The sequence below is a fragment of the Vanacampus margaritifer genome, chromosome 17, assembly GCF_051991255.1.
Source record: "Vanacampus margaritifer isolate UIUO_Vmar chromosome 17, RoL_Vmar_1.0, whole genome shotgun sequence".
Taxonomy (NCBI): domain Eukaryota; kingdom Metazoa; phylum Chordata; class Actinopteri; order Syngnathiformes; family Syngnathidae; genus Vanacampus; species Vanacampus margaritifer.
The window spans coordinates 19,493,405-19,517,405 of record NC_135448.1 but is presented as its reverse complement, the minus strand read 5'-3'; the positions used below and the strand labels follow the sequence as shown (position 1 = coordinate 19,517,405).

Here is a 24,001-nt window from a genome sequence, read left to right as displayed (position 1 = left end):
ACCCGACTCTGAGGCCGATGAAGAAGGTGAGCGACGGGGCGCGCTGTCGACGCGGGCTCGCCCAGGAACTCAAAGCCGCTTGTTTACGCCGCAGACGAGGACGGCGAGGATGGGGCGGGGCCGACGGGCGACTACGACGACGAGGACGACGAGGACGACGAGGAAGATGGCTCGGAGGGAGGAGAGGTGGGGCTGAGCGTTCGTGGGAAGAGGGCCACGCATCAGGTGGGCAACGCTGGCGTCGGGCTCGTGCCCCGCTCGGACGCCCCCCCAGCATGCACCTGTGCTCAGGCGGCAGAGAAGGCCACTCGCAGGCTGCTCCTTAGCTAGCCTATCCATAGCATGAACCATGAATGAAATGCAATCGGTCACTCATTCCCTACCCACAAATTACTTTACTTTTTTTAGTGGACTTGAATTGAACTTTCGAGGTCCCTGACGTACAAATCTGAATCTTTAGGTCCAGGTCCCAAAAACAAAAACCCTGCCGCAATTTGGCTAGCTAGCATCAGGGGCCAAACTGTGGCAGGGTTTTTACTTTCTGGACCGGGATTTGCCACCTCTGCTTGGGAACGAGTTAATGAATCTGACCGCAGCCTTAGTAGGACTTTTGAGTAAAGCCCGCCCCCTGGTGCCTCTGCACCAATCAGGCTCCTACAGCTCAAACGCGATTGGTTCCAGGAGGAAGTCTTCTCTGCCGCCTCAGACCTTTGACCCCTCAGCTCAACTACAGCAAATCAAAAGTCCTGAATGAAAAAAAAAAAAGTGTCCATCGTCAAAGTAGCAATTTCAAATTCGTCGAGCAGCTAAGTGTTCCTTGTAAAAATAAAAGGGGGGGGGGATTCCCCAATGCATTGATCGCAAAAAATCAAAGTATTTGTTGTCTAGCATTAATCATAAACGTATAGCTCATGAAAGTAATGAGGAATTGCAGTCATACTGTCGCATTGTAGCGCCAACTTCTGGCGAGGAGGACTTACTACATCAGATGATTTTTATTTTTTTATTTTTTTGCCTTTTTAAGACCGATAAGAAATTTGGTATGCGGACTCGCCCATCCCCACTTAATTGCTAAGTTGGTAACTGGAATGAGCTCTGGTGGTCGTCATGGTCACGCTGACGTTGACTCCTCCATAATGTGTGCGTGTGCGTGCCTTAACTTTTGCGCGCTTGTGCTCAGGAGGAGGAAGATGACGACGACGAGGATGACTATGGTGAAGAGGAGGAAGAGGAAGGTGAGTGCCGCGTAGGGGCCTTTAGCAAGCCAATCGATCAATAACCTTGCAAAGCAATCACGCTGCCTGTCGTCGCGCAGACGAGCGAGCGGACGCTCAGGGACAGAAGAGGAAGAGAGACGTGGAGGACGACGGCGAGGATGACGAAGATGACGAGGACGACTAGCCGTGCTGTCGTCGCGTGTGCGTGCGTGCCTGCGTGTCCCGTCCTACGCTAGACGTCGTCTCCTCTAGCCCCGCCCACCTCCGTCAAATAGGGTTGCAATGGTTTTGGGGGGACATTTCCATGGGGAAATAATCCAAATAGGAAACTTTTCATGGGAATTGAGTTGATTCATAGGTTTATTTTTTTTTAATAACTTAACCAGCGGCCAATCTTAAAAATCTAAAAGCACTCGTAAGGTATCGTGAACATATTGTCAAAGTCACCAAATTTGACGAGAGAAGTGGTCTGTTTTTGTGGCTGCTCAGGCCAAAGCAGTTGTGGTTTTACTTTGGAGCCATCTTGTGGCATTTATAGGCAATTGCAAACCTTTTTAGGATGGCCGTCAATTAACGGTAGATTTTTGATCATCGCTGATAGACTCAACCAAAAAAAAAAAAAAACTTTGACAAGCAGTTGATGAACCACTAATATGCGGGGCCCACTTTGTCATTATTACTAATTGTGTCATTTATAATTGTTTCTACAAAATGGAACCCAAGAATGTTCATGGAAAATGACCAAAAAAAATTAATGAACTGTTCAGATTATCTGATTTCTATCCAATGTTTTATCCACAACGTTTTTCATTTTTACAAAATTTGCAGAGAAATTCTTATAATTTCATGTCAACAAAAATGTGCAATTCCACAAAATGTGTGCACATTTTTACAAAATTTTCATGGAAAATTATAAAAAATTTGGCTAGCCCTGAAAATGTATGGAATATTTTCAAGAACATTATCAGATTATTGATGATCTAATTTTGATCTAATTCATATTTCCACAAAATGTTGACAAAAATAGCTTCACTTTTCTCCAAGACTAGCAAAACAGTACTTGAAGCGCCTCAACTGGCTCGAATTCAAAGGCCCCAAGATGCCACAGGGTTCGAATCATGAAAACAACAAATAAGTCCGCTTTTAAGCAAATAATGGATAAAAATACAAAATTGCTGAGTCAGTGAATTACGAATGCCACGCCGCAAATAGGAAGTTCCCTGTTGGAGCAAACCCTCAATTGTGCATTATTTTTTTAAGATTTTTTTGTTTGTAATGAATGGTGTTAATTCCCATGTCAAGTTTCCATCTTTGCAACTTGGCCTCATTTTGCAACCCTACTTCCCGTTTGTCCGCAACGCAGCTAAACTCCACAGGCGGCCGCCACACACAAGATGGCGGCCACATTGGCTTTGGGATCCTTTTGGACTTCGAGTCATCCAACCAATCAGGACTCTTCATCGATCCTTGCTTTTGTTCATTCGTGATGACATTGCCAATTTTTAAAGGACACACAAAAAAAGACAGGAAGACTTTTTGAGCACAAAAAGTCATCTGATGTTGGAGGACTTTAATTTTTTTTTTTCTTCAACACAAACCAAAGTAGGCGCACTTGGAGCGCCCCCTTCAGGACTCTTTGTGTTTGTGGATCAGGATCTTCCTCCTCCGTTTTAGCCCAATGATCACATGACTCTCCTGCCCCGCCCACTTTTTAGAAATATGCAGACCACCATATGCTCCACCTCCTCCTCTTATACTTATTATTCTTCCTTGTGTGTGTGTGTGTGTTTTATTGTAGCTTTTTACACACTCGGTGACTTTTTTTGGATTTTTCTTTCTTTCTTTTCAGTCAAGTGATGTGAAGTATTCCAATAAAGTTGAGTCCAGTCGCTGTAGAGTATTGTGGGATAAGGGAAGACAACATTTTTAAAAGAATTGACAAGAAGCAATATTTATAGATTTCTACAAAGATATGGTTGCTTTATTGTGGTTGCTGGAGTAATTTAGTTCTTAATTTGTCGGGAAGCGGCGGAAGCTCAACGGCTGTTTCTGTCACTGACATCAAAATAAATGTGTGTGTGTGTGAGAGAGTTTGTGTGTGTGTTTGCCGCTTTAAACATTTATTAAAAAATTATAAAATATTTGTGTACATACATTTTTATGCTCTTCAGGTCTGATAGAAAATGGAAATAAAGTCTTTTAGTGGAGTTTTGATGTGGCTTTACTGTGTTCAGCAGATGCTAATGTTGGTGTTAGCATGTGAGTGGTTTCCTCTGGGAGGCGCTCATAAGCGAATGACGTCATAGGCTGACGTTGATTTGTGCCAAAAAAGAATCAAGAGCCACTTTGGCTTACGAACTTGGCGTCGGAACTCGTGTTCCCACAAAATCGTGCCTCACTAGCGCCCCATGAGGATCAGTCTGCCATTACATCACAAATGGCCATCAGCATTTCGCGCCGGTATTAATATTCAGAGGCTGCAAACCTCCATTTCTGATTATGTGATGAAGAACCAACGGCTTGCTTCCGACCCAGCCAATCAGCGAGGAGAACTTGACGTCACAGTGCAGCCTTTGGCCAATCAGCAGATGCGCAGCACTTCCTTGTTTTTCAAAGCCGTTTCGCTTGACATTTCTCAAATGTTTATGGGAAGTGGACAACGCTCGCATATTTGATGCCTGAACAGTTACAAGTGATGACGTAAGTGTCGTTTGCGTTGGCGTCATTCAAATGGACCAAAACAGAAGCTACAACCGATCTCTCTTTGCTGTACGTTTCTATTCATTACTCACACATTTGATTTCCTTCGCCCTTTTCTTGCATGCACTTTACGTTTATTTAGCCTTGGTCAGAGTCCGTTCACTGCCTGCTGCACTGGAAACAAATACAGAAAAAAAGAAAAAGCTTCGACACGCATTTTGGTTTGTATATGCTCATGTTAGCAAATCGTGCTGACACACTAAAAACAAAAAGTTCGGCATCACATTGCCACGTGGTAAGTTTTACGTTTAAATGTAATAATTTTCACACTACGACAGTTTAAAAATATATATATATAAATCATAGAATTATGTAGCCGTAGAGTAGCGCATGTACCAAAATAAATAAATAAATATACATAAATAAAATACTGTACACCCCCGATTCAAGTGCAGTACACATATGGTCCAGCAGATGGCGTCCTCGTCTTTCTGCAGTATCACACCAACAAAATTGTACATACTGTACTGTACATTTATCATTTAAATTGCTTTTTGTTGTTAGCTAGTCAATGACGTCACCCTCTCTATAACTGAGGAGGAAGAGGAGCACATGGGCAGCGTTGCTGGGATATCATCATCATTATCGGCAGCAGGATCATAATGATGATGATTATTATTATTATCGCGTATGTGTGCGCGCATGTGTTTTTATTTAAATATTTACTGTCCTAAAATTAAGCTTTTGGTTCCTATGTTATTTTCATGACCATAACACACCCACCCACGCCTACACACACACACACACACACACACACGGTTGTGCTGATGACATCAGAGTGAGCTCACAGCTGTGTTACGATGATGTCACACTGTGTTGACAAACGGGAAATATTTTTAGCTCTGTTGCTAGCCGGCTAACAAGCGGAAATAAAAGAGGGGAAAAAAAGAAGTTGACGGCGGTAACACGCTGCCGGGCTTTGACTCACAATAAACACACACACACACACACACACACACACTTCCATGTTCCAGGTCAGTGTTCCAGCTTGTGTGTGCGTGTGCATAAATAAAAGATGCAAGTGATGATGATGATGACACACAAGCGTAAATAATTGAAACTTTTGTGAGTGTTTTGATGTCACTGAATCATCTCGTTAGCACGCATGCTAACGCTAACACAGTGAAAGATGTTCTTTTTTCTCTCTCTCTCCCAAGCCATCATTTGAAACCCTAAACTGGTCTTGAAACCCAAATTTAAATCTAATCTTTATTTAATGCCCTCATTTGAAACGCTAACCCGGTCTTGAAACCGTAACGTGGTCTTGAAACACTAATTAGAAACCCTAAAAAGGTTTTCACACTCATTTAACACCCTCATCCTTACTTAGCAACTTGCTAACCTTCATGTAAAAACCTGACCATGTCCAGAAAGGCAAATTTGAAATCCTAAAATTGTCGTCACATTGTCATTTCAAGCGCTAATCCTTATTTGAAATCGTCCTTTGAAACTCTAATCCTGTCTTGATAGCCAAAAATGGACTTGAAGGCAAAAATCCTGACATTGTCGAACGTCCTCGCACCCTCATTTGACACCCGAAACGCCTTCATTTGAAAACTCACCCCGTCTTCACACCCGACCTCAATCTTATTGTTAGCTTCAATTTTTTTTTTTTTTCAGGCTGCCATTCGTCACGCGAGCGAGACGTCTGGATGATTGACACCTGCTGTGATTGACATGAAGATGAGGATGAAGATGAGGATGATGATGATGATGATGATGAGGAGGAAAATCACATGGAAGAGGTGATGAGACGAATTCTCCTGTAGGCCGTAACACGCACGGCTGCGTACTAGTCATAAAGAAATGTACATACATGAATGCGTAATGACACGCAGACGCACACACACACACACACAGACACACACACACACACACACACGTGTAGTGTGTTGGAGGTGTAATGGAGCGATGTTGCTTGTCTGCCCTACATCTGCTGCTCTGCTCTTTATTACAGCTCACTGACCTGTGTGTGTGTGTGTGTGTGTGTGTGTGTGTGTGTGTGTGTGTGTGTGTGTGTGTGCGCGCGTCTCACAAGAGCCAACATTGCTGCCGCTGAAATCGTTCTTTTGGGTCATGTACTGTGCACTCGTGTGTGTGTGTGTGTGTGTGTGTAAATGTTAAGAACGATGCTTATGTTTATTGAAGTCAAAAAGGCTGTCATTTTATTGTTGAATGAAAAAGTTGATCTGACTGTAAACAAAGGAATTCCCAATAAGATTTGTCATTTTTGTTATTGCCATCTGCTGAAATTAACAACTAAAAGTATCTTGTAATCCAATTGAGTTACTTTTTAAATCAAGTAATCAATAAAGTAACTAAGTTACTATCAAAATCAAATAATTGGTAACTAAGTTACTTTTAGACTCAAGTAATCAGTAAAGTAACTATGTTACTTTTCAGTAAAGCTACATTAAAACTCAAGTAATCTGTGAAGTAACTCAGTTACTTAAAAAAAAGTGTGTGAGTAACTTAGTTAATTTTAAACTCACTTAATTAGTAAAGTAACTTTTACTGTTAAACTCAATGAGTAAAGTAACAAAAGGACTTTTAAAGTCAAATATTGAGTAAAGTAACTAAGTTGCTTTTTCAAGGTAACTGGCAACATAAATGTGCATGCGTGCGTGAGTGCAAGAATTTGTGAATGAGTGTGTGAGCATTTTAACAAAGTCACCTTGTTTGCTTTTGATGACTTTTATTTCACGTGCGCTTCCAAAAGGAAGTCAAAAAGATTTTCAAAGAGAACAAACAGGAAGTGTGTGCGTGTAGACAGCTTTGTTGTTGTTGCCACTTCCTGTTTGAGGTTGTGTCAATCAGTGCGAATCAGTGCGGCCCGCCTTCTTCTGACAGCCCATAATAGTCAGGCAGGTGTGTGTGCGTGTGCGTGTGTGTGTGTGTGTTTGTGCTTTTTGGTGAAGAACATCTGTCAAGACCTCCGTGTCACATAAAATGAGCAAAAAACAAAACACGATTATACGTCATCAATAAAACGATAACTTTCAACTGAGGTGAAATTTCCTCCAGAATGAACACAACAAATAACACCAGCATTTCAAAATCAAACCATGTTGGTAAACAATTACTTTAGAAATGATTTTAAAAAAACATGACTTATTCTTTTTTTTATATATATATATATAAAATGATTGACTTTGTGCTGTTTTATTTGATGTCGTTTTTTTTTTTTACCTGACGTATTGCAGTTGAATAGATTTGAAAAATTCCTTGAGAATTTAAAAAAAGTTCAAGTTTGAAAGTTTTGGATGACATCATCGCTGATGAGGACATTATTGCCGATGACATCATCCTCACAGATGAGGACATTATTACCGATGACATCATCATTGGAAGAGCATCAAAAGAATGTAAAAGTCCCGCCCACAAGTTTCATACCGAGCAAGAAAATCATCAGGTGGTGTAAGCTGTCGGAAGCCATCTTGTTTCTGCTTGTCAAACGCATGCAACAAACAAACGCGACTTCACAGGAAGCCAAGCAGAAGCACTTCCTGTTTTCGGGTAGAAAAGTCGGCTTGGGGAAAAAAAAAAAAGTCATGGTAGTTGAAGAGATGTGGAAAAGTGCAAGTCATCACAACGATGACGGATTTTCCGTTTCTTCGTTTCCGTGCCGGTTGAGAAGAGCACAGCAGCCCTCCAAAATGGAAGACAAGTGGAAATTCCTGAGGAGGAAGAGTCGGATCAAGGTGACTCGGACTCGTCCCTGGGCAACCCTGCCGCCTTGTGGAATAACGGGGAGTCGCGCGGAGTCACATGACATCGGATGGCGTCAAATCAAGTAACGTGGAATCCAACCAAGTCGCGCCGAGTCACATGGAGTCAAAAATGGAGTCATATGGAGTCAAAGTCACAAGGTGAGTCGGATGGCGTCAAATGGAGTCGAATGGAGTCGAATGGAAGGAAGGAGTCGTTTGGAGTCCGCTGGCGGTCGAGGGAAGGAGGCGGAGTCAAGTGCAGTCACATGACGTGGTTGAAGGAGAGCACGTGCGCCGTCTTCGCGAGGCGCAATTCAAAGTGTCAAATTCCTGAGAAGCGAAATTGCGGCTCAAGGCGACTCCGACTGGTCCTCGGGCGACGTCGGCGCCGACGTGCCGGCGTCGCCGTCGCCCGCAGCTTGCGGCGAGGTCGGCGCCATCTTCTCGTAGGTCTTCCTGCGCTGACGTCGCAGCGTGTGGCTCTGCAGCTCCTTCACCTCCTGCAGCACTTCCTGCGCCTCCTGCCAGGAGCACATGGCCTCCACCAGGAGCCGCTCGGCCTCCGCGCGCCTCCTCTGCACCTCGCCCTCCTCTTCCTCCTCCTCCTCCTCCTCCTCCTCCGCTTTTGGGAGCGTTTTGGTCTGAGCGCCATCCGTGGACTCCGACAGGCTCTTGGGTTTGTTACGAGCGACGCGGCAGGATGAACGGTCGCCACCGTGGAGACGCGGCGACCGTTGGGCCGGCAAATCCACGGCGGCGCCGTCCGGTCCGAGGGTGACGGTGGGCGATTCCGGGAGAGGGGACGCTTCAGAGGACGGCTCGCAAGTTTTGGAGCGCGGCGAGTCGCCGGGACGAGCGGGAGAGCGAGAGCCTCGGGAGCGAGGAGAATCCACATCCCGGGAGCGATTCTTGCGGGCTTTGGAGCGAGGAGACTCGCGACCTCTCAGCCGCGGCGAGTCCTTACGTCGGAAGCCGGGAGAATCGCCGCCACGGCTGCGGGGGGACGAGGACGACCTGATGACGGCCAAAAAGACAAGTTGACACACAAGGCGGCCTGACAGATGTGTGTGCGCGTCGCACCTGGAATGATGCGAGTCTCCGCCCCTGAGGTGATGAAGACGAGGAGACTCCACCCCCTTCCCAAACGCCGAGCTTCCTCCTCTCTCTCGCTCAGCCTTGGCCTTCTGCAGCTCCTGTCACATCGGGCACATTGACATGAGTTTGGGTTCGACAATGGTTGGCGCAGCAACAGGATTCGTCGTGCTGAGGTGCCAGGAAGAGGAACGTTGACCTGCAGTCGGATTTCCTCCAGCAATTCCTGCGCTCGTTGCATCTTCTGCGCGATGAGACTCTGCAGTTGACCCACGGGCTGTACAGAGGCTCCGCCCTCTTCTTCCGCGGGCCGTCGGCTGAGAGCCCAACGAAGCTCCGAGCGAATCATCGCCGGTCTGTCAAAGACAAGACGATGGAATGGAATATCGCCCACCTGGATGATTCCTACAAATCCTTTTGTAGTGATTTGTGAGCCGGGAATGAACCATTTGGGAAAAACAGGTTTTGGGTTTTTGGATGGCGGACTTTACGGTTGAGTCTCGAGCAGAAACGATGAAAGGAAGAATCCCGAAGGATTGCATTGCGAGTGATTTGCAGCTTTTGTGTCTACCTGGAGGCGAGAACCTCATCCATGGAGGCACAGCGACTCCGCCCCGCCACGCTGGTCCTTTTCCCAGGCTGAGGAGTTCTGGAAAGGTTTTGAAGGACCTGAAAGAAGACGCGTGCTCACTATAAAGACATCCGTCCGTCCGTCCGTCCGTCCGACCGCGACGGCGTTTGGCCTCCTCACCTGCAGCTGCTGGCTCTTGTGCACTTTGGAGTTTTCCAGGTGGGAAAACTTGCCCCAGGAACGCTCGCTTCCTCTGGGCAGACTTCCCGTCTTGACTTTGGCTTCCTTGGTCCGGACTCGTAGTTTGGACACGTCGGTGCCCGCGCGCTGGCGTCCGCCTCCCGCGGCGGCCGCCACCTGCCCGCAGGAGCCCGCGCGGAACACGCTCCCCCAGGAGGTGGCGTCGCATTCCGAGGAGAAGCCTTCCTCCTCGGCCACCAGGTCGAGGGTCAGCAGGCCGTGACAGGACGAGGAGGCCTGAAGGTCCGGCAGAACACCACAAATGAGAGGACGGACGGGATGCGGCCGGCCACTTGGGGGCGCCATACCGCGGTCATCAGGTGCGCCCGGCTGGGAAGGCGGCGCCCTTGCGGGATCTTGGCTCGGTCTCTGGTCGGATGCACCAACACGTCCTCGTCCATGGTCACCTGCGCACAAGGACGTCCTCAAGGTCATTTGCCCTCACTTTTCCAACAAATGACTTTCTTCAGGCTTCTCATGGGATAAAATCACCTTCAATCCCTTTCATGGAAAGTTCCTTTGTCTGATGTTTCTCTATTTATTCAGTTTTGCTGATTTCACTTTCCAGGACACCTTTTTTTTTTTTATCATATTGACTAGTTAATTTTTTACCTGATTTGTATTTTCAGTTTGGTCTCCTGTGGTGCTTCCAAAGTTGCCTCATCTACATCTAGGTTGGGTTGACCCAAAATCCGTGGCAATCTTGTGATTTTCAGCCGATTGGTATTGGGGGAAAAAGATTGCCGTTTTAAATGTTCTTCATTTGTAAAGATGGCGGATGACAAGCACCAAATCCTATTTGTCGACAGGCGACGACTGACATCCAGCAAGTACTGTTCGCTAACCAGGCGGTGGGCTGCCGCCACGCTTCAAAAGCACTGGGGGAAACCCTGCCTTTACATACCTTTATTGAAATAGTCAAAAAATAAATTGAATGGAGAGCATTTGAATGTGGTCTCCTTTTTTTTCTACATTGTATTGCGTTGCAAAGGAATTGGATCGGGACTTGGTATCGGCAGATGCACAAAATCATGTGACTCGGATGCAAAAGAATGTGGGACGTAAAAAATGTGCTGATGTGGACATTTGAACCTTCGAAAGGTCATGGAGGAAATATTTGTGTTAAAAAGTGTACGTGTCTACATTGTGGACATTTTGGGCCTGTGGACGTGTGGACCAAGCCATGAGGACACGAGGACAACTGCTCATTTGCAGTAGACGTGCGATCATGAGGACGTTTGGACATGAGGCGAAGTTGACGTTGACCTGGTCCAAAACTCGGTTCTTGGCCTTGACGATGGCGACGTTGAGGGCGTTGATCCACGATTCCTTCTCCTCGGGACTGACGGCCAGGAAGAGAAGGTTGGGAACCTGAAAGAGGACAGACCAGTCATCAAAGATGGCGTGGATGCTGGAAGATGACATCATCATCACGATGAAGATGAGGATGATGAAGACGAGGGCCTGCGCGCTAGCACTCATGCTAACGCCGTCAGATTATTCCGCTCCGACTCGTCCTGTGACACACTAATGGGATTCTGTGGATTAAATCTTTTTACGGGGGAGGCGGCGTGTGGGTGGGGGGCGGGGCCGGGCCAATGGGATGGCCCCAGGCACACTTGTCGGCGGCCTTAAGTCCCGCCCACCACCCGCCAGAGGGATGCCGGAGAAAATCCACCAATGAGGACGCGGCGAATGGCGAAGTAAATCTCTCGGAGGACGCCAGTCAACACGCCAACACGCCAACGAGTCCCGCCGCTGCACTTTGGAAGCTTTTACACAAACGCAAAGTGGGCCAAATCCTCATGCTGACGTCATCCTAAAACTGGAAGACATCCCGACGTTGTCCCAACATCCTCACAAATGATCCCCAACACAAAACCTTCAACTGTCCTGACAAGATCCAAATCCTGAAAGCACTTGAGGACTTCATCAAACCTAAAAAAAAAAAAAAAGAGCGCCACATCCAGGATCTCAAACGCGTCTCTTGCTTCATGACATCACCGATGATGAACATTCAGACAGCTGAATTTTCCATTCCATTTGATGGCAGCTGTCCAAAAATAATGACCGTGACCATATATGGAATTCTTGGCAGGGCGTTTTCCGCATGAAAATCTTTCAAAGGAAGGAGCGAGCGCAGTAAGTCAATCTTGAATCGTTCCCGTTTCACGGAGACTTGATTTTTGCGGTCTGAAAGGCAAGCGATGACGGACGGACGGACAGGACGGACGGACGGACAGGACGGACAGGACGGACAGGACGGACAGGACGGACGGGACGGAGGCGTGAATGCGACTGACCGCGTTGCCGGGCCGCCGGCATCGTACGAGCGAGAAGCGGCTGTGGTTCTTCTTGCTGCGACTTTTGGCCTTCCTCAATTCTTCGGAGCGCTCGTAATCGGCCAAGTCCAGAACTTCCTGCGACTTGCGCTCGTCCCTCACCTGGCGAGGAAAAGCACGTCAGTGCACACGTGACACACAAACACGCACACACACAGCTCAAGTCATTTGCTTACGCGTGACTAAAATGTTCTCACACAAAAGTATGCTCACACAAACCATTTTTCTGAACTCCCGTTTTTCACTCTACAGAAGCGCAAAGTGGAAAAGCTCACTCACACGCAACAAAAACTCTCACATGCGACTGAATTTAGTTTCTGGCCTACTACTAAAAGGTTCTCACACCTGCTGAAATACCCTGACTTTGTTTTTGCTCACATGAACAAACTCATTGGCTACCGAATTCACTCTCACAAAAAACTCTCACTTCCTGCTGAAACACTTTGCACTCACAAGTGAATGTATTGGCTCACACTGTGCTCTCTCACGTTCACTTCGATACCCCACAAGCCAGTCAAATGCTCTCACACAAAAGACTGAAAGGTGGCGCTTGTGTGTGAGAGCAAACTAGTTGCGAGGTGGTTTTCCTGCGCGAGCGTCGCGTAAGAGAGCGGCGGTACCAAAAACGTCAAGAAGTCTGTGTCCCGCGTGCTACTTGACACGAAGGCGCCATCTTGAACGCGCCTCCGGCCAGGTTGGTGCGCTCCCAACCACATTGGGTTGGAAAACGCAATCCAGATAGCGAGCGCGCTAATCTCGGCCTGCGAATGCGTGCAAATGTGTGTGCGTTTGCATCAGCTGCAGGCTGAGTCCTGCGTGTCACATGATCTTTGATTCGGTCGCACGTGTTGACTGCTCAGCCAGCAGCCTGCGACCGTCCCGTCCCCGTCCCCGTCCCCATCCCGTCCCTGCGTGCGTGCGTGCGTGACCTCCTTGTCCGACAGGAACAAGTGTTGTCCTCTGAGCACCGCGTAGCGACTCCTCCAAATCTCCCTGAAGATGCCGCGGCCGCAGAACTTCCTCAGCCAGCCAAACTTGTCCGGCTGTGGCGGCGCCCCCGGATGGCCCGGGTCCTCAGGACCCTAGGCGACACACACACACACACACACACACACACACACACAAATGTGCGCTAACTATGCTGGCACGTTAGTTAGCCACCAGCTAACAGGAGGGCATGACAGCGACGTATGTATTAGGGATGTTCAATAGCAATTTTTTCCAGATCAATACACTCTTGTACTTTACTAGTACTTTTAATAGATAAAATTTTTGGTAGATCATTTTAAAGACATTTAGCATTTTGTATAAAACTGATGGCAATTTTCTGTGATCTTCTTTGCTCATAAAATACACATTTTGTGTAGAACACATTTCAACGAAATGAAATAGAAACAATGTGACAAATAATCCAGTAGCCAGAAAAAGTCCCAATCAAAAAATGTCGTTGAGCAACTTGATTCAACTGATGCTGGTATCGGCTGCTGTCGCAAGTAAGCGATATATATATATATAAAATGAAGTACACCATGGAATAGAGTTGAGCTGAATATTGCTGCATTTGTACAATTTGTTTAGTTCTAATGTGACGTGCAGCGAATTTGATGCATCTCATGAAGGGAAATATTTTTGTTGCGCGAGCGAACGATGAGCAGCTTTGCTGGTGTACCTAATGAAGTGGCCATGCAGGCGGGGAGCGCGTGCAGGGAGGATGGAGGAGAGACGAAGGTGCGAACTTGTGGATGGCTGATGTTTGATGATGATGATGGTGATGATGGACGGACGAACGTGTGGTGGGCGCGCACGGGCGTAGCGCGCGTGCGTGTTCCTACCGGTCCTGCGTGGTTGCTCTTCTTCATGCTGGCTCGAGTCGCTCCGTTTCTTCTTCTTCTTCTTCAGCTTGTTCTTCTCTTGGTCCGTCTGTTGTCTGGCGGGAGAGAGGCGGCGTCCTCCCCGCGAGCGCGCGCACACGCGTGCGGGCAGATGCTCCCCCCCTCGGCGTGCGCGCGCACTTTAACCTAGATTCGAGTGCGCGTCGAGGCGCCATCTGGCGGCACGAGCGTGCCCGCGCAGGCTGAAACAAAGACACGCGTCATCTTTTTTTCTTTTTGGGATTGGTCCTATTTTCATGTTGAACACATTCGATATTTGTGTGCGCGTGCTTTGTGGAGCGCCATAAGATGACACGAGACAGCGTGAGAGACGCGCCTCGTACAGCAGGGACGAGCTACCGTATCTCACAATGAGGGGGAAAAAACAGCTGTAGAAGGAGCCAAAGTTTCTTTCCCCTTAAAATAACGATGCCTAAAATGCTGGCAACAAAAGACCTCCAAGTGAAATTGCACTAAGTGGGCCCAATGAGTTTGTCACTTGCATTCACCACCTTTTGCTGGCTTTACTAATAATAGGAACCAGAAGACGGCATATTCGCCGTTGAACTCGCCACTGAATGATCTCGTTTGCGTCCTTGGAGCCTTTTCTATTGGATGCGGAAGAAGGTCTAATCTGTCCGTCATGGTTTCTACTCGGCTGGGCCTAGCCCATGTGACAAGTGTGACTGGTTTCAATTTGATTTTAGTGTGCCAGAGTGTTGAAAGATGCCGAGCCAGGAGACATCGCAGCGCCGCATCGGCCTCGCTCAAATCGCCGGTTTAATCCCATACGCCTGATTGATGATCAGGATCGTCATCAGGCTTCTGCAAAGCTTGTTGATGAGCTGATCATTAGATTCAGCCGCGCCGAAGGAGGGAGACGTGGAAAACAGGCAACTTGACCACCCCCGCTTTAAACCCGCGGCTTTAATGTGCCGACAGCGATGTTAAACCCGACGCAAACTCATTCTGGCTAGTTTACGAGCTTGTTGCTATAATTATGTGTGAAGTTGGATGTGTGCTCATGAAGCTGCGTTGCGCTGGTTGGGCAACTTTGGCTTCAGTTGGATTGCAAGTTTCTTAACGAAGGCTGACGTTCTTGCACTAAAATGCTGGAAAACTAACAAAATAAAAACAGGATGCGATTAAAACCGAGCAAACGCGATTGAAACTGGACTAAAACTGGGACCAAATTTGAAATAATCTGCTCAAATGAACGATGACGCGTCAACTCCCCACCAAAGTTTGGCCAAGTTGTTGGCCAACATGATCTGGTTGGAAAAACCTTGCGTGTCGTGAATGTTCAGTTTTGTGGTTCGAGCTTTCCATTGTCAGTAAGACGACCTGCACGACCTCCCGCTGAGATTTTTTTCCAAATCAATCATCTCAACTCAACTTGATCACCGAGTGCGACGTCGCGCAAATCTTCGTCAGGCCTCGGCAGTCGGCACAGGTGGGCGGGACTATGATGGGCGGGACTATGATGGGCGGGACTATGATGGCCTTGACGACGGGCGCGTCTCTGATACGACATCACACAGCCGCTCATCATCCGTGTCGACTTTAGTCCGGCGACACCAAAAAGATGGCGGCCTTTTTTGCGGCGCTGTCAAAAAGGGTGGCCCCACAGCTGTGAAAACGCGCTCCCGCCTTCCAACGATCCTGCTCTGCCTGCATATTGCCGGCATCGCAGCATGGAAGCCTGCGTGAAACTGAACAGCGCGCCAGACATGGACATCCTCCGGAAGGCCATGCAGGAAGTGGTCAGCCGCACCCAGAGGGACATGGAGACCCTCCGCCAGGAAGTGCACAACGCCGTGACTCAGACGCATCGGGACGCCAAGACCACCCGGCAGGAGGCCAGGAGCCTTCGCCAGGAGGTCCAGAAAGCCCTGGCTTCCAACCCGCCCGACGTGGAGGCCCTGCGCCAGGAGATTCGCGAGCAGAACCAGAAGGACCTGGACGCTCTCCGCCAAGAAGTGCTCAGCACGCTGCAAAGAGACGTGAAGCTTTTCCGCCAGGAGTCCAAGAGGCTGCGCCAGGAAGCGCAGGGCGTGGCCACCCTGCGCCAAGAGTGGGAGGAGGTCCGCAGCAGCCTGTGCTCGCTGTCGGACCGGCTGAAGGTGGTGGCCGAGCATACCAACGCCAGCGCCGGCGCCGGGCCCGCCAGGTCCGTCCCCTGGACGTCGACTAGGAGGAAGCTCCGAGATACCTGCTGGGGAATCTCGCTGCCGCTGGCCATGACGCTGTGTGCCGTCTTCGGCTTTGGGATCGGCATCACGCTTTCCTAGGACCACGTTTTCCTCCCCGGGACTGCATTTCCAGCAAGATCGATGTTGAGAAGAGAAAAATCTTGCTTTGTGATTTGTTTTCTAACTACCGACTTGCCCTACAACGTCTATAAACGCGTTTCTTCAAACCTGCTGGCCGATCCGTGCTGACCTTTGTGGCCACATTTGTTTTGTTTTTTTTCCCAAAGGCAGGTGAGCCAGCACGTGAAAAAAGAACATTTGTGAAACATCGTAAGTCAAGAATATATTGCGTTTCGTCATCTCATTTGGAAATACCAATTATTGACATTCTATAGTGCTCATTAAGCTTGCCTTATGTAGCGAGCTTCAGTCTGGACTGGACCGACGTGACTCATAAAGCCAAAATTGAGACTTCACTTCAGATTCATTGCCACAAAATGGCGGCAGCAAACATCAAAACATCCACTCAAGCTCCGTCACGCAGCCGATCAAAACAAAATATGTGTAAAGCTCCTGGACCGGACGGATTTCCACCTGATCGCTATTTTGTGACATTTATTCAACAAGCATGTCCATGCGTTCATCTCCGCTTCACATCAACCAGTAGAAGAGAAGAAGAGCCTGCTGGTGTTGTCGTAGATGCTGCGGGAAAGCTCCAATGGCTCCTCCCCCCTCGCTGCCGCCATCACCTCCACAACTTGCCTGCGGGAGACAACCAAACTCTCTCAACCTTTTGGAGCTGCAGAGGTGGGACTAAGTTTAACATGTCCACGTCTCCAGTCTTGACCGTCAACTTTTCAACAGTCTCAAAAAAGTCTCTGTATTGTCTGTTAGGTTATTGTCAACTGAAGGTGAAACTACCAAACTCAACTGACATTTACGTGGTTAACCTGTTTTTGTGGATTTGATTCCAAAATTGAAGTTGCATTTTATGTTCCCCAAATGTCATTAAAAACAATTCTTGAATCCAAATGCCATCATTTGTTTATTTAGTGGCTGACCGCTAACTGGCTAACCGTTAGCGGTCCGCGTGTCCAGGCCGAGTCTTCCGAGATTTGCCGACTTTGGTCCCAAGTGACGTGATTGGTCCCCCACCTGCACCTGCGACTCACATGATGTGACAGGGCTCGTTGCGGTCCTTCAGGCAGTGCCCCGCCTCCCATTTCTTCTTGGTGGGGAAGGCGGTCTTGACGTATTTGAAGCCGGCGTGCGTGCTCTTGATGCCGCACCACGGAGCATCTGGCGGGCCAGATCAAAACGTCAACTGGAAACTGCGGCGGCGGCGACGTGCGCTGCAGACGACTCACCCGTTTCGATCATCAGTCGCTCGGTGGGAATGCGCTTCACGGCTTCCATGTTGGCCTCGCTTTTCAGGGAACTGAAAGGGAAGTTCTCGTTAGTGTTTTCTGCGTGGCTTGTTGCTTCCAGCCGCTCACCATCCGTTGATCCCGATGTAGAGGTCCAGCTCGATGAGGGCGGCGGCCTCCTCCGCGGTCCCGTCGAACGAGTGGACCTGACCGAGAGATTTCCAAGTGAATGCCAGCAAAACCTAACGAGCTCCGAGAAATCGAAATCAACTCACGACGCCTCCCACGCATCGGTCTCGATTCCTCCTCATGATGTCTGGAATCCGAGAAGACAGTCAGATCTGGTCAGACCGGAGTGGGCCGGACCGGACCGTGCCACTCACCTACAAAGTCCTGATGGGAGTTGCGGCAGTGCAGGAACATGGGAAGCTTGGTCTCCTCGGCCAGCTCAAACTGCATCTCAAAGTATCTGACACGCGTGACAGAAAAAAACATCAACATGCCAAAGAAAATGAACAAGAACATGCCAAGGAATGGATAGCAAATGTCAGAGAACATCACCAGGGCCATGTCGAAAAACACGTGTCAAAGATGTCAGAAACATGTCAGAGAGCATGTAAGTCACATGAGAAGAGCGCGAGGGAAAACGTGAAATGGCAGATTTGAGCCGCGCTTACTTCACTTGCGTCTCTTTGGGGCAAAACTCCAACCTGTCAAAATCTACAAAGACAACAAATCCAATTCAAGACCCCCCCAAAAAAAAAAACATCTCCCGACGATCTCGCCGCCAGCGACTCGCCTAGTCCGCACTCTCCGACGGCGACCACTTTGTCTCGGTTGTCCGCCGCCAGACGCAGGAGGCGGCCCAGATACTCGGCGGCGCCGGCGCCCTCCTCGAACTGGCCGCAGCGTGTCGGGTGGCAGCCCACTGTGCAGTAGAAGTCGTCTTCGCTCGAACCCGGGAGAACAATCGTCAAATCAATCGGCCGACAGAAAAGCGCCACCACGGTTGCCACGGTTGCCACGGTTACCTCTGCTGTGGGCCAGTTTGACGGCCTCCTGGCTGTCCTCCAGACTTCCGCCGGTGATCATGAACTGCACACCAGACACATCACGTTGACGTCCGTACATTTGGTCAGCAATTGAGTTCAGTCGACAGTTTTTCAGGGATGGCAGACCGCGGTCCTCCAGGGCCCCGCGGGGTCCTGCGGGTTTGAGAGGTTTTCCTACTCGAACTGCAGCTGATTCCAATCAACAGGATCGTTATCAGGCTTATGCAGAGTTTGCTGATGAGTGGATCATGAATCAGCTGTGTTGGAGAAGGGAAATATCCAAGACTTGCAGGAGTCCGGCCCTGGATGAGCGGATCTCGCCATCCCCGCACTAGACCCTCATGACAAACATTTGACAATCGTTTGCGACTTGGAACGAACCCTGATGAAAAATCAACATTGGCTACCTTGCAAACGTTCTCCCCTCACTGTACCCTAAAAACAGTTGGGTCCAAAAATAACCCAACTATGAGTCAAAAATCCTCTACTTGGGTGAAAAAATTGGGTCATTTTGTATGAAATCCAGAAAGTTGGTCCAAATTGACCCATAAAATGGTTCGGTCCATTTTTGATCCATAATTGGGTTACCCAACAGTTTTTTCTTTATTCAAATGTGAAATGTTTGTTTGTTTTTTGCCCTCATATATGAATGACTTACTATTTACGACTACTCATAAAAGTAAGAATCCATCTCATTTTGGAAGTTGAAGTATGCGTGTTGCAACTTGCAGGTCACCTTTTGGACGCCCGCGTGGACGGCTCTGTCGATGACGTGATGAAAGTCGTCTGTGGGAAGTGACACATGCGGCGTGGGAAAACGTGGGACGGGTGCGTAGGACGTGGGGTGGGGGGGGGGGGGATGCTCACCTGGGTGCTTCTGCTTGCCTCGGTAGAGACCCCGGAACACGGGATCCGTCAGGTTCACGCCAATGTCTGATGTTTGCGCACAAAACCAGCACATACTCAAAAGTAAGTATTCATTGATTCCCTTTTGGGTTACAACTTGAAAGCTCAGAAAAAGAAGCGTTTATTCAGGGGCATTTTGTTGCAATATAATTGGCAATAAGTGCATTTGCCGCTATACAGTATACAAGTGCAGATTTGTTCAAATTGTAGTAGCTCACAATACAGTATGATCATTTGTACATTTCCGCTACGATATTCTAATGTTGGTCATGATGATGGCGGTAGCTACTTGGAATTTTGTTTTGTTGTAATAGATGTCAAAAACTTGAGAGCTTCATTCATGACTTGACTTTTTGGGAAATGGTTCCTTGTATGTAGTAAAGGCAACGATTGAAGCATGCGAGGCTATTTTAAACTAGTGTCATTGGCTCAAACCAGATGATTGGCTCAAAACACCATCGCGATGTTGCCTTTTTATGCATATTCGGTGACGTGTGCCTTACCGATGAATTTGTGCCGGGCCATAGTCGACATGGTTGCGAGAGACCTGCTTGTGAAGCGTGCAGCCTTCATCCGGGACGGGATTACCGTAAATCTTCAAAGAAAGGAGCGCACATTTCTCAAATAGCAACCAAAATGCCCCTTGTTTGGTACAAAAACAGTTCTCTGTACAGTAGTGACTAAAATAAAAATGAAAAAACAGCAGTAAAAAGTAAACAAGTACAAATACTTTGTTGCCACACGTAAACAGTTTTTTCAGGCATCTGTACTTAATTTTTGCAATCATTTTCAGATGACTTTTTATCTTTAAACTCGCTAGTTTGCGTTTTTTTTCCCGTTTACCACATGATGCAAGTTTTTTTGTGTGTAGTTATCAAAATAAGTATTGCACGACGTAAAAAAGGAAGAACTACCTTGAAGTTTTGAATTTATATCCGCGCTTGTTTCCAGTATTACGGTGAAAACATGTGACGTCACCGAGTCCCAGCATGCTTTGCGCGGCTTTGGACTGGAAGGTGACACGAAAGGAAGCCGAGCAGCAGCAGTGAAGAGCAAATACAAGCAAGCAAGCAAGCCGGAGGGGGAGGAAGAAGAAGAAGAAGATGGCTTCCGCCTACCTCACCCACCAGCAGAAAGTCATGCGACTCTACAAGAAATCCCTGCGACACATCGAGTCGTGGAGTATCTTTCGGTGAGACACGTACACGCAAGCAACCTTTTCACGTTCGCGTCCCGTCGGTCACATACGGCTAAGCTAATGGCTAAGCTAACGGCTAAGCTAGCGGCTAAGCCAACGGGTAGCCAGGTCACTGCACTGGCACATCAACAAAAATGTCGCTATCAAATTAATAACTAATATGATTGGACTGAGTTTGTATACAAATGAAAAAAATGGCATTTTAAGATCAAAGATTACATTTGAAACTGAACATGTTGTGACAATGCGGGTTCAAGCACTAATAACGGTTTAAAATTCGGTCAAATTGACAGTATTATTGTTTGCATTTCATGACCACATTAGCATCATTAGGATGAAGTGAAGTAAGTTCCTTACAATTGTTTTGTTTAACAGAAAAACATTTCATTTTCTTCCCACAAAGCTGTTTAAACTTGAGCTGTTATTAGTGTTGAAATACGATGTGGATATTTTGCCGTGACCGGCACTTTTGCTGCTAGCGCTCCTTTGCTGTGAATTGCACGAGAACGACAAATACTAATTGTGTGCAAGTGAATGTTTGCCACTGCATGGCCAAGTGGTTCGCACAGTGGCCCTGAAAGTTGTAGTGCATGGGTTTGAATCCCGCTCTGTGTATTTTTTTTTGCTACAATTTCTTGCAGCCAATCTGGAGTTGTCAACGAGCAGTTTTATGCCACGTCTTTGTTGAAGAACTGAAGAGCAAGCTAATTGTCCACATTTAAAGGAGAAAAAAACGCGATTGGAGCATTCCAAAAGACGCAACGTGTGTCCTGATAAGCCGGCCCTGAGGTTATGTACAAGAAAAAAATCAGAATGCTTGAGGATAACGCTGTGATGCATAAATGCCGTAAATCATAATTTATGAAAAAAGTCACTCCGTTAGAAGAAAGTCGTTCTGCACAACAGAAAAGTCCGACAAGATGTCAGTGTCGGAGGAAAAACTTGAAATGAAAGTCGTTGCCTACAAAACACATAACATTTTTTTCTCAACGTTACGACTTTGTTCTTGTCACTGAATGAAACGTGTTTGTCATTTGACAAATTGCAAAGGTGTGGTATGAAAATGAGGACGGACGTTAGGAGTCTTGAACCTACGGCGGCTGTAACGGACGAAGCAGCAACAAACTGAAATTGTTGTTGTTGTGTTTGTGCACCTTCAGGGACAAGTATCGCTTCCACGCGTGCATGCTGCGCGCCCGCTTTGACGCCAGCAAAGGCGAGAAGGACATGATGAAGGCCACCAGGATGCTGAAGGAGGGCGAGGAGGAGTTCTGGAGCCGGCAGCATCCGCAGCCTTACATCTTCCCCGACTCGCCCGGCGGGACCTCCTACGAGCGCTACGAGTGCTACAAGGTCACCGGCGGCGGACATTTTCACAGCCAAATCTTTTGCTGAACAATGTTGGGTTGGTTGCTGCTGCCCTCTGCTGGCTGCTGCGGGAACAAATGACGTCTCCTTGTTTGATTCGAGCTTGGAAATGTTGGAAGACAGCAAAGAGGGCAACGTGTTTGCGTTTTGTGGCGGCAGGTGCCCGAGTGGGTCCTGGAGTACTGGCACCCGTCCGAGAAGGCCGCGTACCCCGACTACTTTGCCAAGCGGGAGCAGTGGAAGAAGTTGAGGGAGCTCAGCTGGGAAAAAGAGGTGCGCCACATCTTACGCTGCGTTTTTTGAAGAAACCTCAAAGCGTCAACATGCGCTCGTGTTACAAAATAGCAATTGTGCTCTTCTTTTTTTTCTTCTTCAAAATTTTCTTGTCAAGGCGGGAATCTTGATCAACTTTATCTTGGGAAAATAGCATTTGACTCTGGGGGAGATTAGGATTGTTTTATTGCAACAAAAAATGTCCTTTTTCTTGCAAAATACAACTTTATGTTCAACCCCCCAACAAAAAAAAGACCCCAACTGATCATAAGGTTGAAGTTTGACGAAGAAACGGGCATGTTCTTCCATTTGGGGGTGTACACGGGCTCGACGAGTGTTCGGCTTGTGAGACGTCCTTGCCCAAAAGTTTGAGTGCATCCAAAAGAATCCGTCAACTTTGCACCGTTCGCCGGCTGCCGTCGGTGTTGCTTTTGCCTGCCGAATTGAGCCAACAGGACCCCGAGCCAATTTTCAATTTTTCAATTTCCCCCGCTGTGACTTTGCAGGTGGCTCAGCTGCAGGCCGAGACGCCGGCCGACGGTCCCAAGATGGAAGCCCTCCCCCCGGCCCGCAAGGAGGGCGACCTGCCGCCGCTGTGGTGGCAGTACGTCACGCGCCCCAGGGAGCGACCCGCATAGATGCGGAAGTCACCTCCGCTGCCAGGTTTGACTTTCAACCGCCGGGAAGAGCGCTCGCTCCCACTCGCTGATTTGCATTTCCCGTCTCCGGAAATAAATACGTTAGGAAGAAGAAAATGACGTCTTTGTTGTTTGTGACGCGGCCAATGAATGTGTCTTTTCTGAACATCCATTTTTTTCCCCCGATAAAATATCACAAATGTTAATTCGGGGGGGAAAAAAAGTTTAGTTGAATATTGGAACAAAGAAAACTATAAAAGAGCCCACAAATAAGTTGCTGGTGTCCCTCAGGGCTCCATTGTGGAGCCACAGACATCCAAAAGTGTGATAAGTCGCCTTATTTTCACTTCATACTGCTGGTGAAATGCGAGTGACACAAAATGCAGAAAATGTATCAAGACAAGTCAGTTTTTGTATTTCTTGCGATATAAAAAAAATACATTGTCGCCATTTAAATACACATTTTTCTTTTTCTTTTTACTATTAATACACAAGTTTTTCTTTGGATCTTTTTCAACCTTTTCGTCATCCTCAATTTGTGTTAAGTATAATGCCTTGAGGGAGGTCACACGGGTTACCGTCCGTTACTTGTGGCAAGTCTTTGCTGTTGCTCTTATTGTCCAGCAGGGGGCCTGAAAGTCCCACAAAAGAGCCCCGAAGTGACGCAAGCGTCTCCTGACAAGCTCACATCAGACGTCACCAACGCTTTGCGCACTTTTTGCTTTGGTTTGCAAAAAAAAAAAACGGTCAAAGGGAACGTCAAGAACGACATCAAGAGACGTGTTCAGAAAAGCAGTCCAAAAAGCCAAGAGCCCAATCAAGAAGTCAAATACAACAAGTCAAAAACCGTGTCCAAAAGCAAGTCAACAACCAAATGTGTCCGGAAAAGTCAAGCCGCAAAAGTGTCCAAAAGCTCAAAGAGGTCCAAATCAAGACCCGTGTCAAAAACGATGAAATCGCACACCAAGTCAAGAAGCACTTCAAGGACAAAGTGAAGAAGTCCTTCCAAAAATCTAATCAAGAACACGTTGAAAACATTCAGACCAATCAGACAAAAAGTCCAAAATCAGTAACCGGGTCCAGAACCAAGTACGTACTGCACAAGTGTGAACAGGATCTCTTTTCTGTCCTGTGCTGCCACCCTGAGCTTGATATGGGCATAACAAGCCAGCAGGAAGTCATGTGACCTCGCAGTCTGCTTCTG

At 47.7% G+C, this 24,001-nt stretch overlaps 4 protein-coding genes and 1 long non-coding RNA gene across 6 annotated transcripts in view; 3 read left to right on the top strand and 2 right to left on the bottom strand.

Annotated features, from left to right (window-relative positions):
• The window catches only part of LOC144037244 (acidic leucine-rich nuclear phosphoprotein 32 family member D-like), a 6,409-nt gene extending 2,985 nt beyond the window's left edge, over positions 1-3,424 (top strand). Inside the window, exons 4-7 of one of the 2 annotated variants that reach the window (XM_077548571.1) lie at positions 1-26; positions 95-186; positions 1,181-1,235; positions 1,316-3,424. The exon at positions 1-26 is cut by the window's left edge and continues 137 nt beyond it. In XM_077548571.1, the coding sequence (XP_077404697.1) occupies positions 1-26; positions 95-186; positions 1,181-1,235; positions 1,316-1,401 (259 nt within the window). In that variant the 3' untranslated portion in view covers positions 1,402-3,424. Of the gene's footprint in view, positions 27-94; positions 226-1,180; positions 1,236-1,315 lie in introns of both variants that reach the window. The other variant, XM_077548570.1, reaches the window with a different exon arrangement.
• A 260-nt stretch (positions 3,425-3,684) lies between these two features.
• LOC144037246 (uncharacterized) lies at positions 3,685-19,247 on the top strand. The gene is made up of 3 exons (XR_013288861.1): positions 3,685-3,917; positions 5,598-5,722; positions 19,146-19,247. It is a non-coding gene; the product is annotated as an uncharacterized LOC144037246 (long non-coding RNA).
• Positions 6,135-13,923, bottom strand: LOC144037239 (pleckstrin homology domain-containing family O member 1-like). The gene is made up of 10 exons (XM_077548562.1): positions 13,765-13,923; positions 12,862-13,014; positions 11,894-12,034; positions 10,857-10,961; positions 9,899-9,997; positions 9,531-9,827; positions 9,351-9,448; positions 8,979-9,135; positions 8,768-8,880; positions 6,135-8,701 (listed from the first exon to the last, which is right to left on the bottom strand). Exons 1-10 carry the CDS (start codon positions 13,789-13,791, stop codon positions 8,038-8,040), a joined length of 1,854 nt encoding a protein of 617 aa, XP_077404688.1. The 5' UTR covers positions 13,792-13,923; the 3' UTR covers positions 6,135-8,037.
• On the bottom strand, positions 16,583-20,452 carry tatdn1 (TatD DNase domain containing 1). The gene is made up of 13 exons (XM_077548567.1): positions 20,235-20,452; positions 19,824-19,915; positions 19,282-19,347; positions 19,151-19,200; positions 18,394-18,457; positions 18,162-18,308; positions 18,040-18,082; positions 17,746-17,831; positions 17,638-17,678; positions 17,492-17,568; positions 17,363-17,433; positions 17,168-17,294; positions 16,583-16,757 (listed from the first exon to the last, which is right to left on the bottom strand). Exons 1-13 carry the CDS (start codon positions 20,309-20,311, stop codon positions 16,652-16,654), a joined length of 1,047 nt encoding a protein of 348 aa, XP_077404693.1. The 5' UTR covers positions 20,312-20,452; the 3' UTR covers positions 16,583-16,651.
• Positions 20,357-22,914, top strand: ndufb9 (NADH:ubiquinone oxidoreductase subunit B9). The gene is made up of 4 exons (XM_077548572.1): positions 20,357-20,512; positions 21,679-21,871; positions 22,046-22,159; positions 22,666-22,914. The coding sequence occupies exons 1-4, from the start codon at positions 20,424-20,426 to the stop codon at positions 22,795-22,797; spliced, it is 528 nt and encodes a 175-aa protein (XP_077404698.1). The 5' UTR covers positions 20,357-20,423; the 3' UTR covers positions 22,798-22,914.
• The last annotated feature ends 1,087 nt before the right edge of the window (positions 22,915-24,001 follow it).

Excerpts from the sequence above, each read along its gene's own strand:
- ndufb9 (XM_077548572.1), top strand. The coding sequence starts at position 20,424 with ATGGCTTCCGCCTACCTCACCCACCAGCAGAAAGTCATGCGACTCTAC. Across the intron at positions 21,872-22,045 it reads AGCGCTACGAGTGCTACAAG|GTGCCCGAGTGGGTCCTGGA; the intron begins GTCACCGGCGGC and ends TTGTGGCGGCAG. Across the intron at positions 22,160-22,665 it reads AGCTCAGCTGGGAAAAAGAG|GTGGCTCAGCTGCAGGCCGA; the intron begins GTGCGCCACATC and ends GTGACTTTGCAG.
- LOC144037239 (XM_077548562.1), bottom strand. The coding sequence starts at position 13,791 with ATGAAGAAGAGCAACCACGCAGGACCG. Across the intron at positions 12,035-12,861 it reads TGTTCCTGTCGGACAAGGAG|GTGAGGGACGAGCGCAAGTC; the intron begins GTCACGCACGCA and ends TTTCCTCGCCAG. Across the intron at positions 8,702-8,767 it reads GGAGACTCGCATCATTCCAG|GTCGTCCTCGTCCCCCCGCA; the intron begins GTGCGACGCGCA and ends GGCCGTCATCAG.
- tatdn1 (XM_077548567.1), bottom strand. The coding sequence starts at position 20,311 with ATGCTGGGACTCGGTGACGTCACATGTTTTCACCGTAATACTGGAAAC. Across the intron at positions 18,083-18,161 it reads CGTCGGAGAGTGCGGACTAG|ATTTTGACAGGTTGGAGTTT; the intron begins GCGAGTCGCTGG and ends TTGTCTTTGTAG. Across the intron at positions 17,434-17,491 it reads TACATCGGGATCAACGGATG|TTCCCTGAAAAGCGAGGCCA; the intron begins GTGAGCGGCTGG and ends CTTCCCTTTCAG.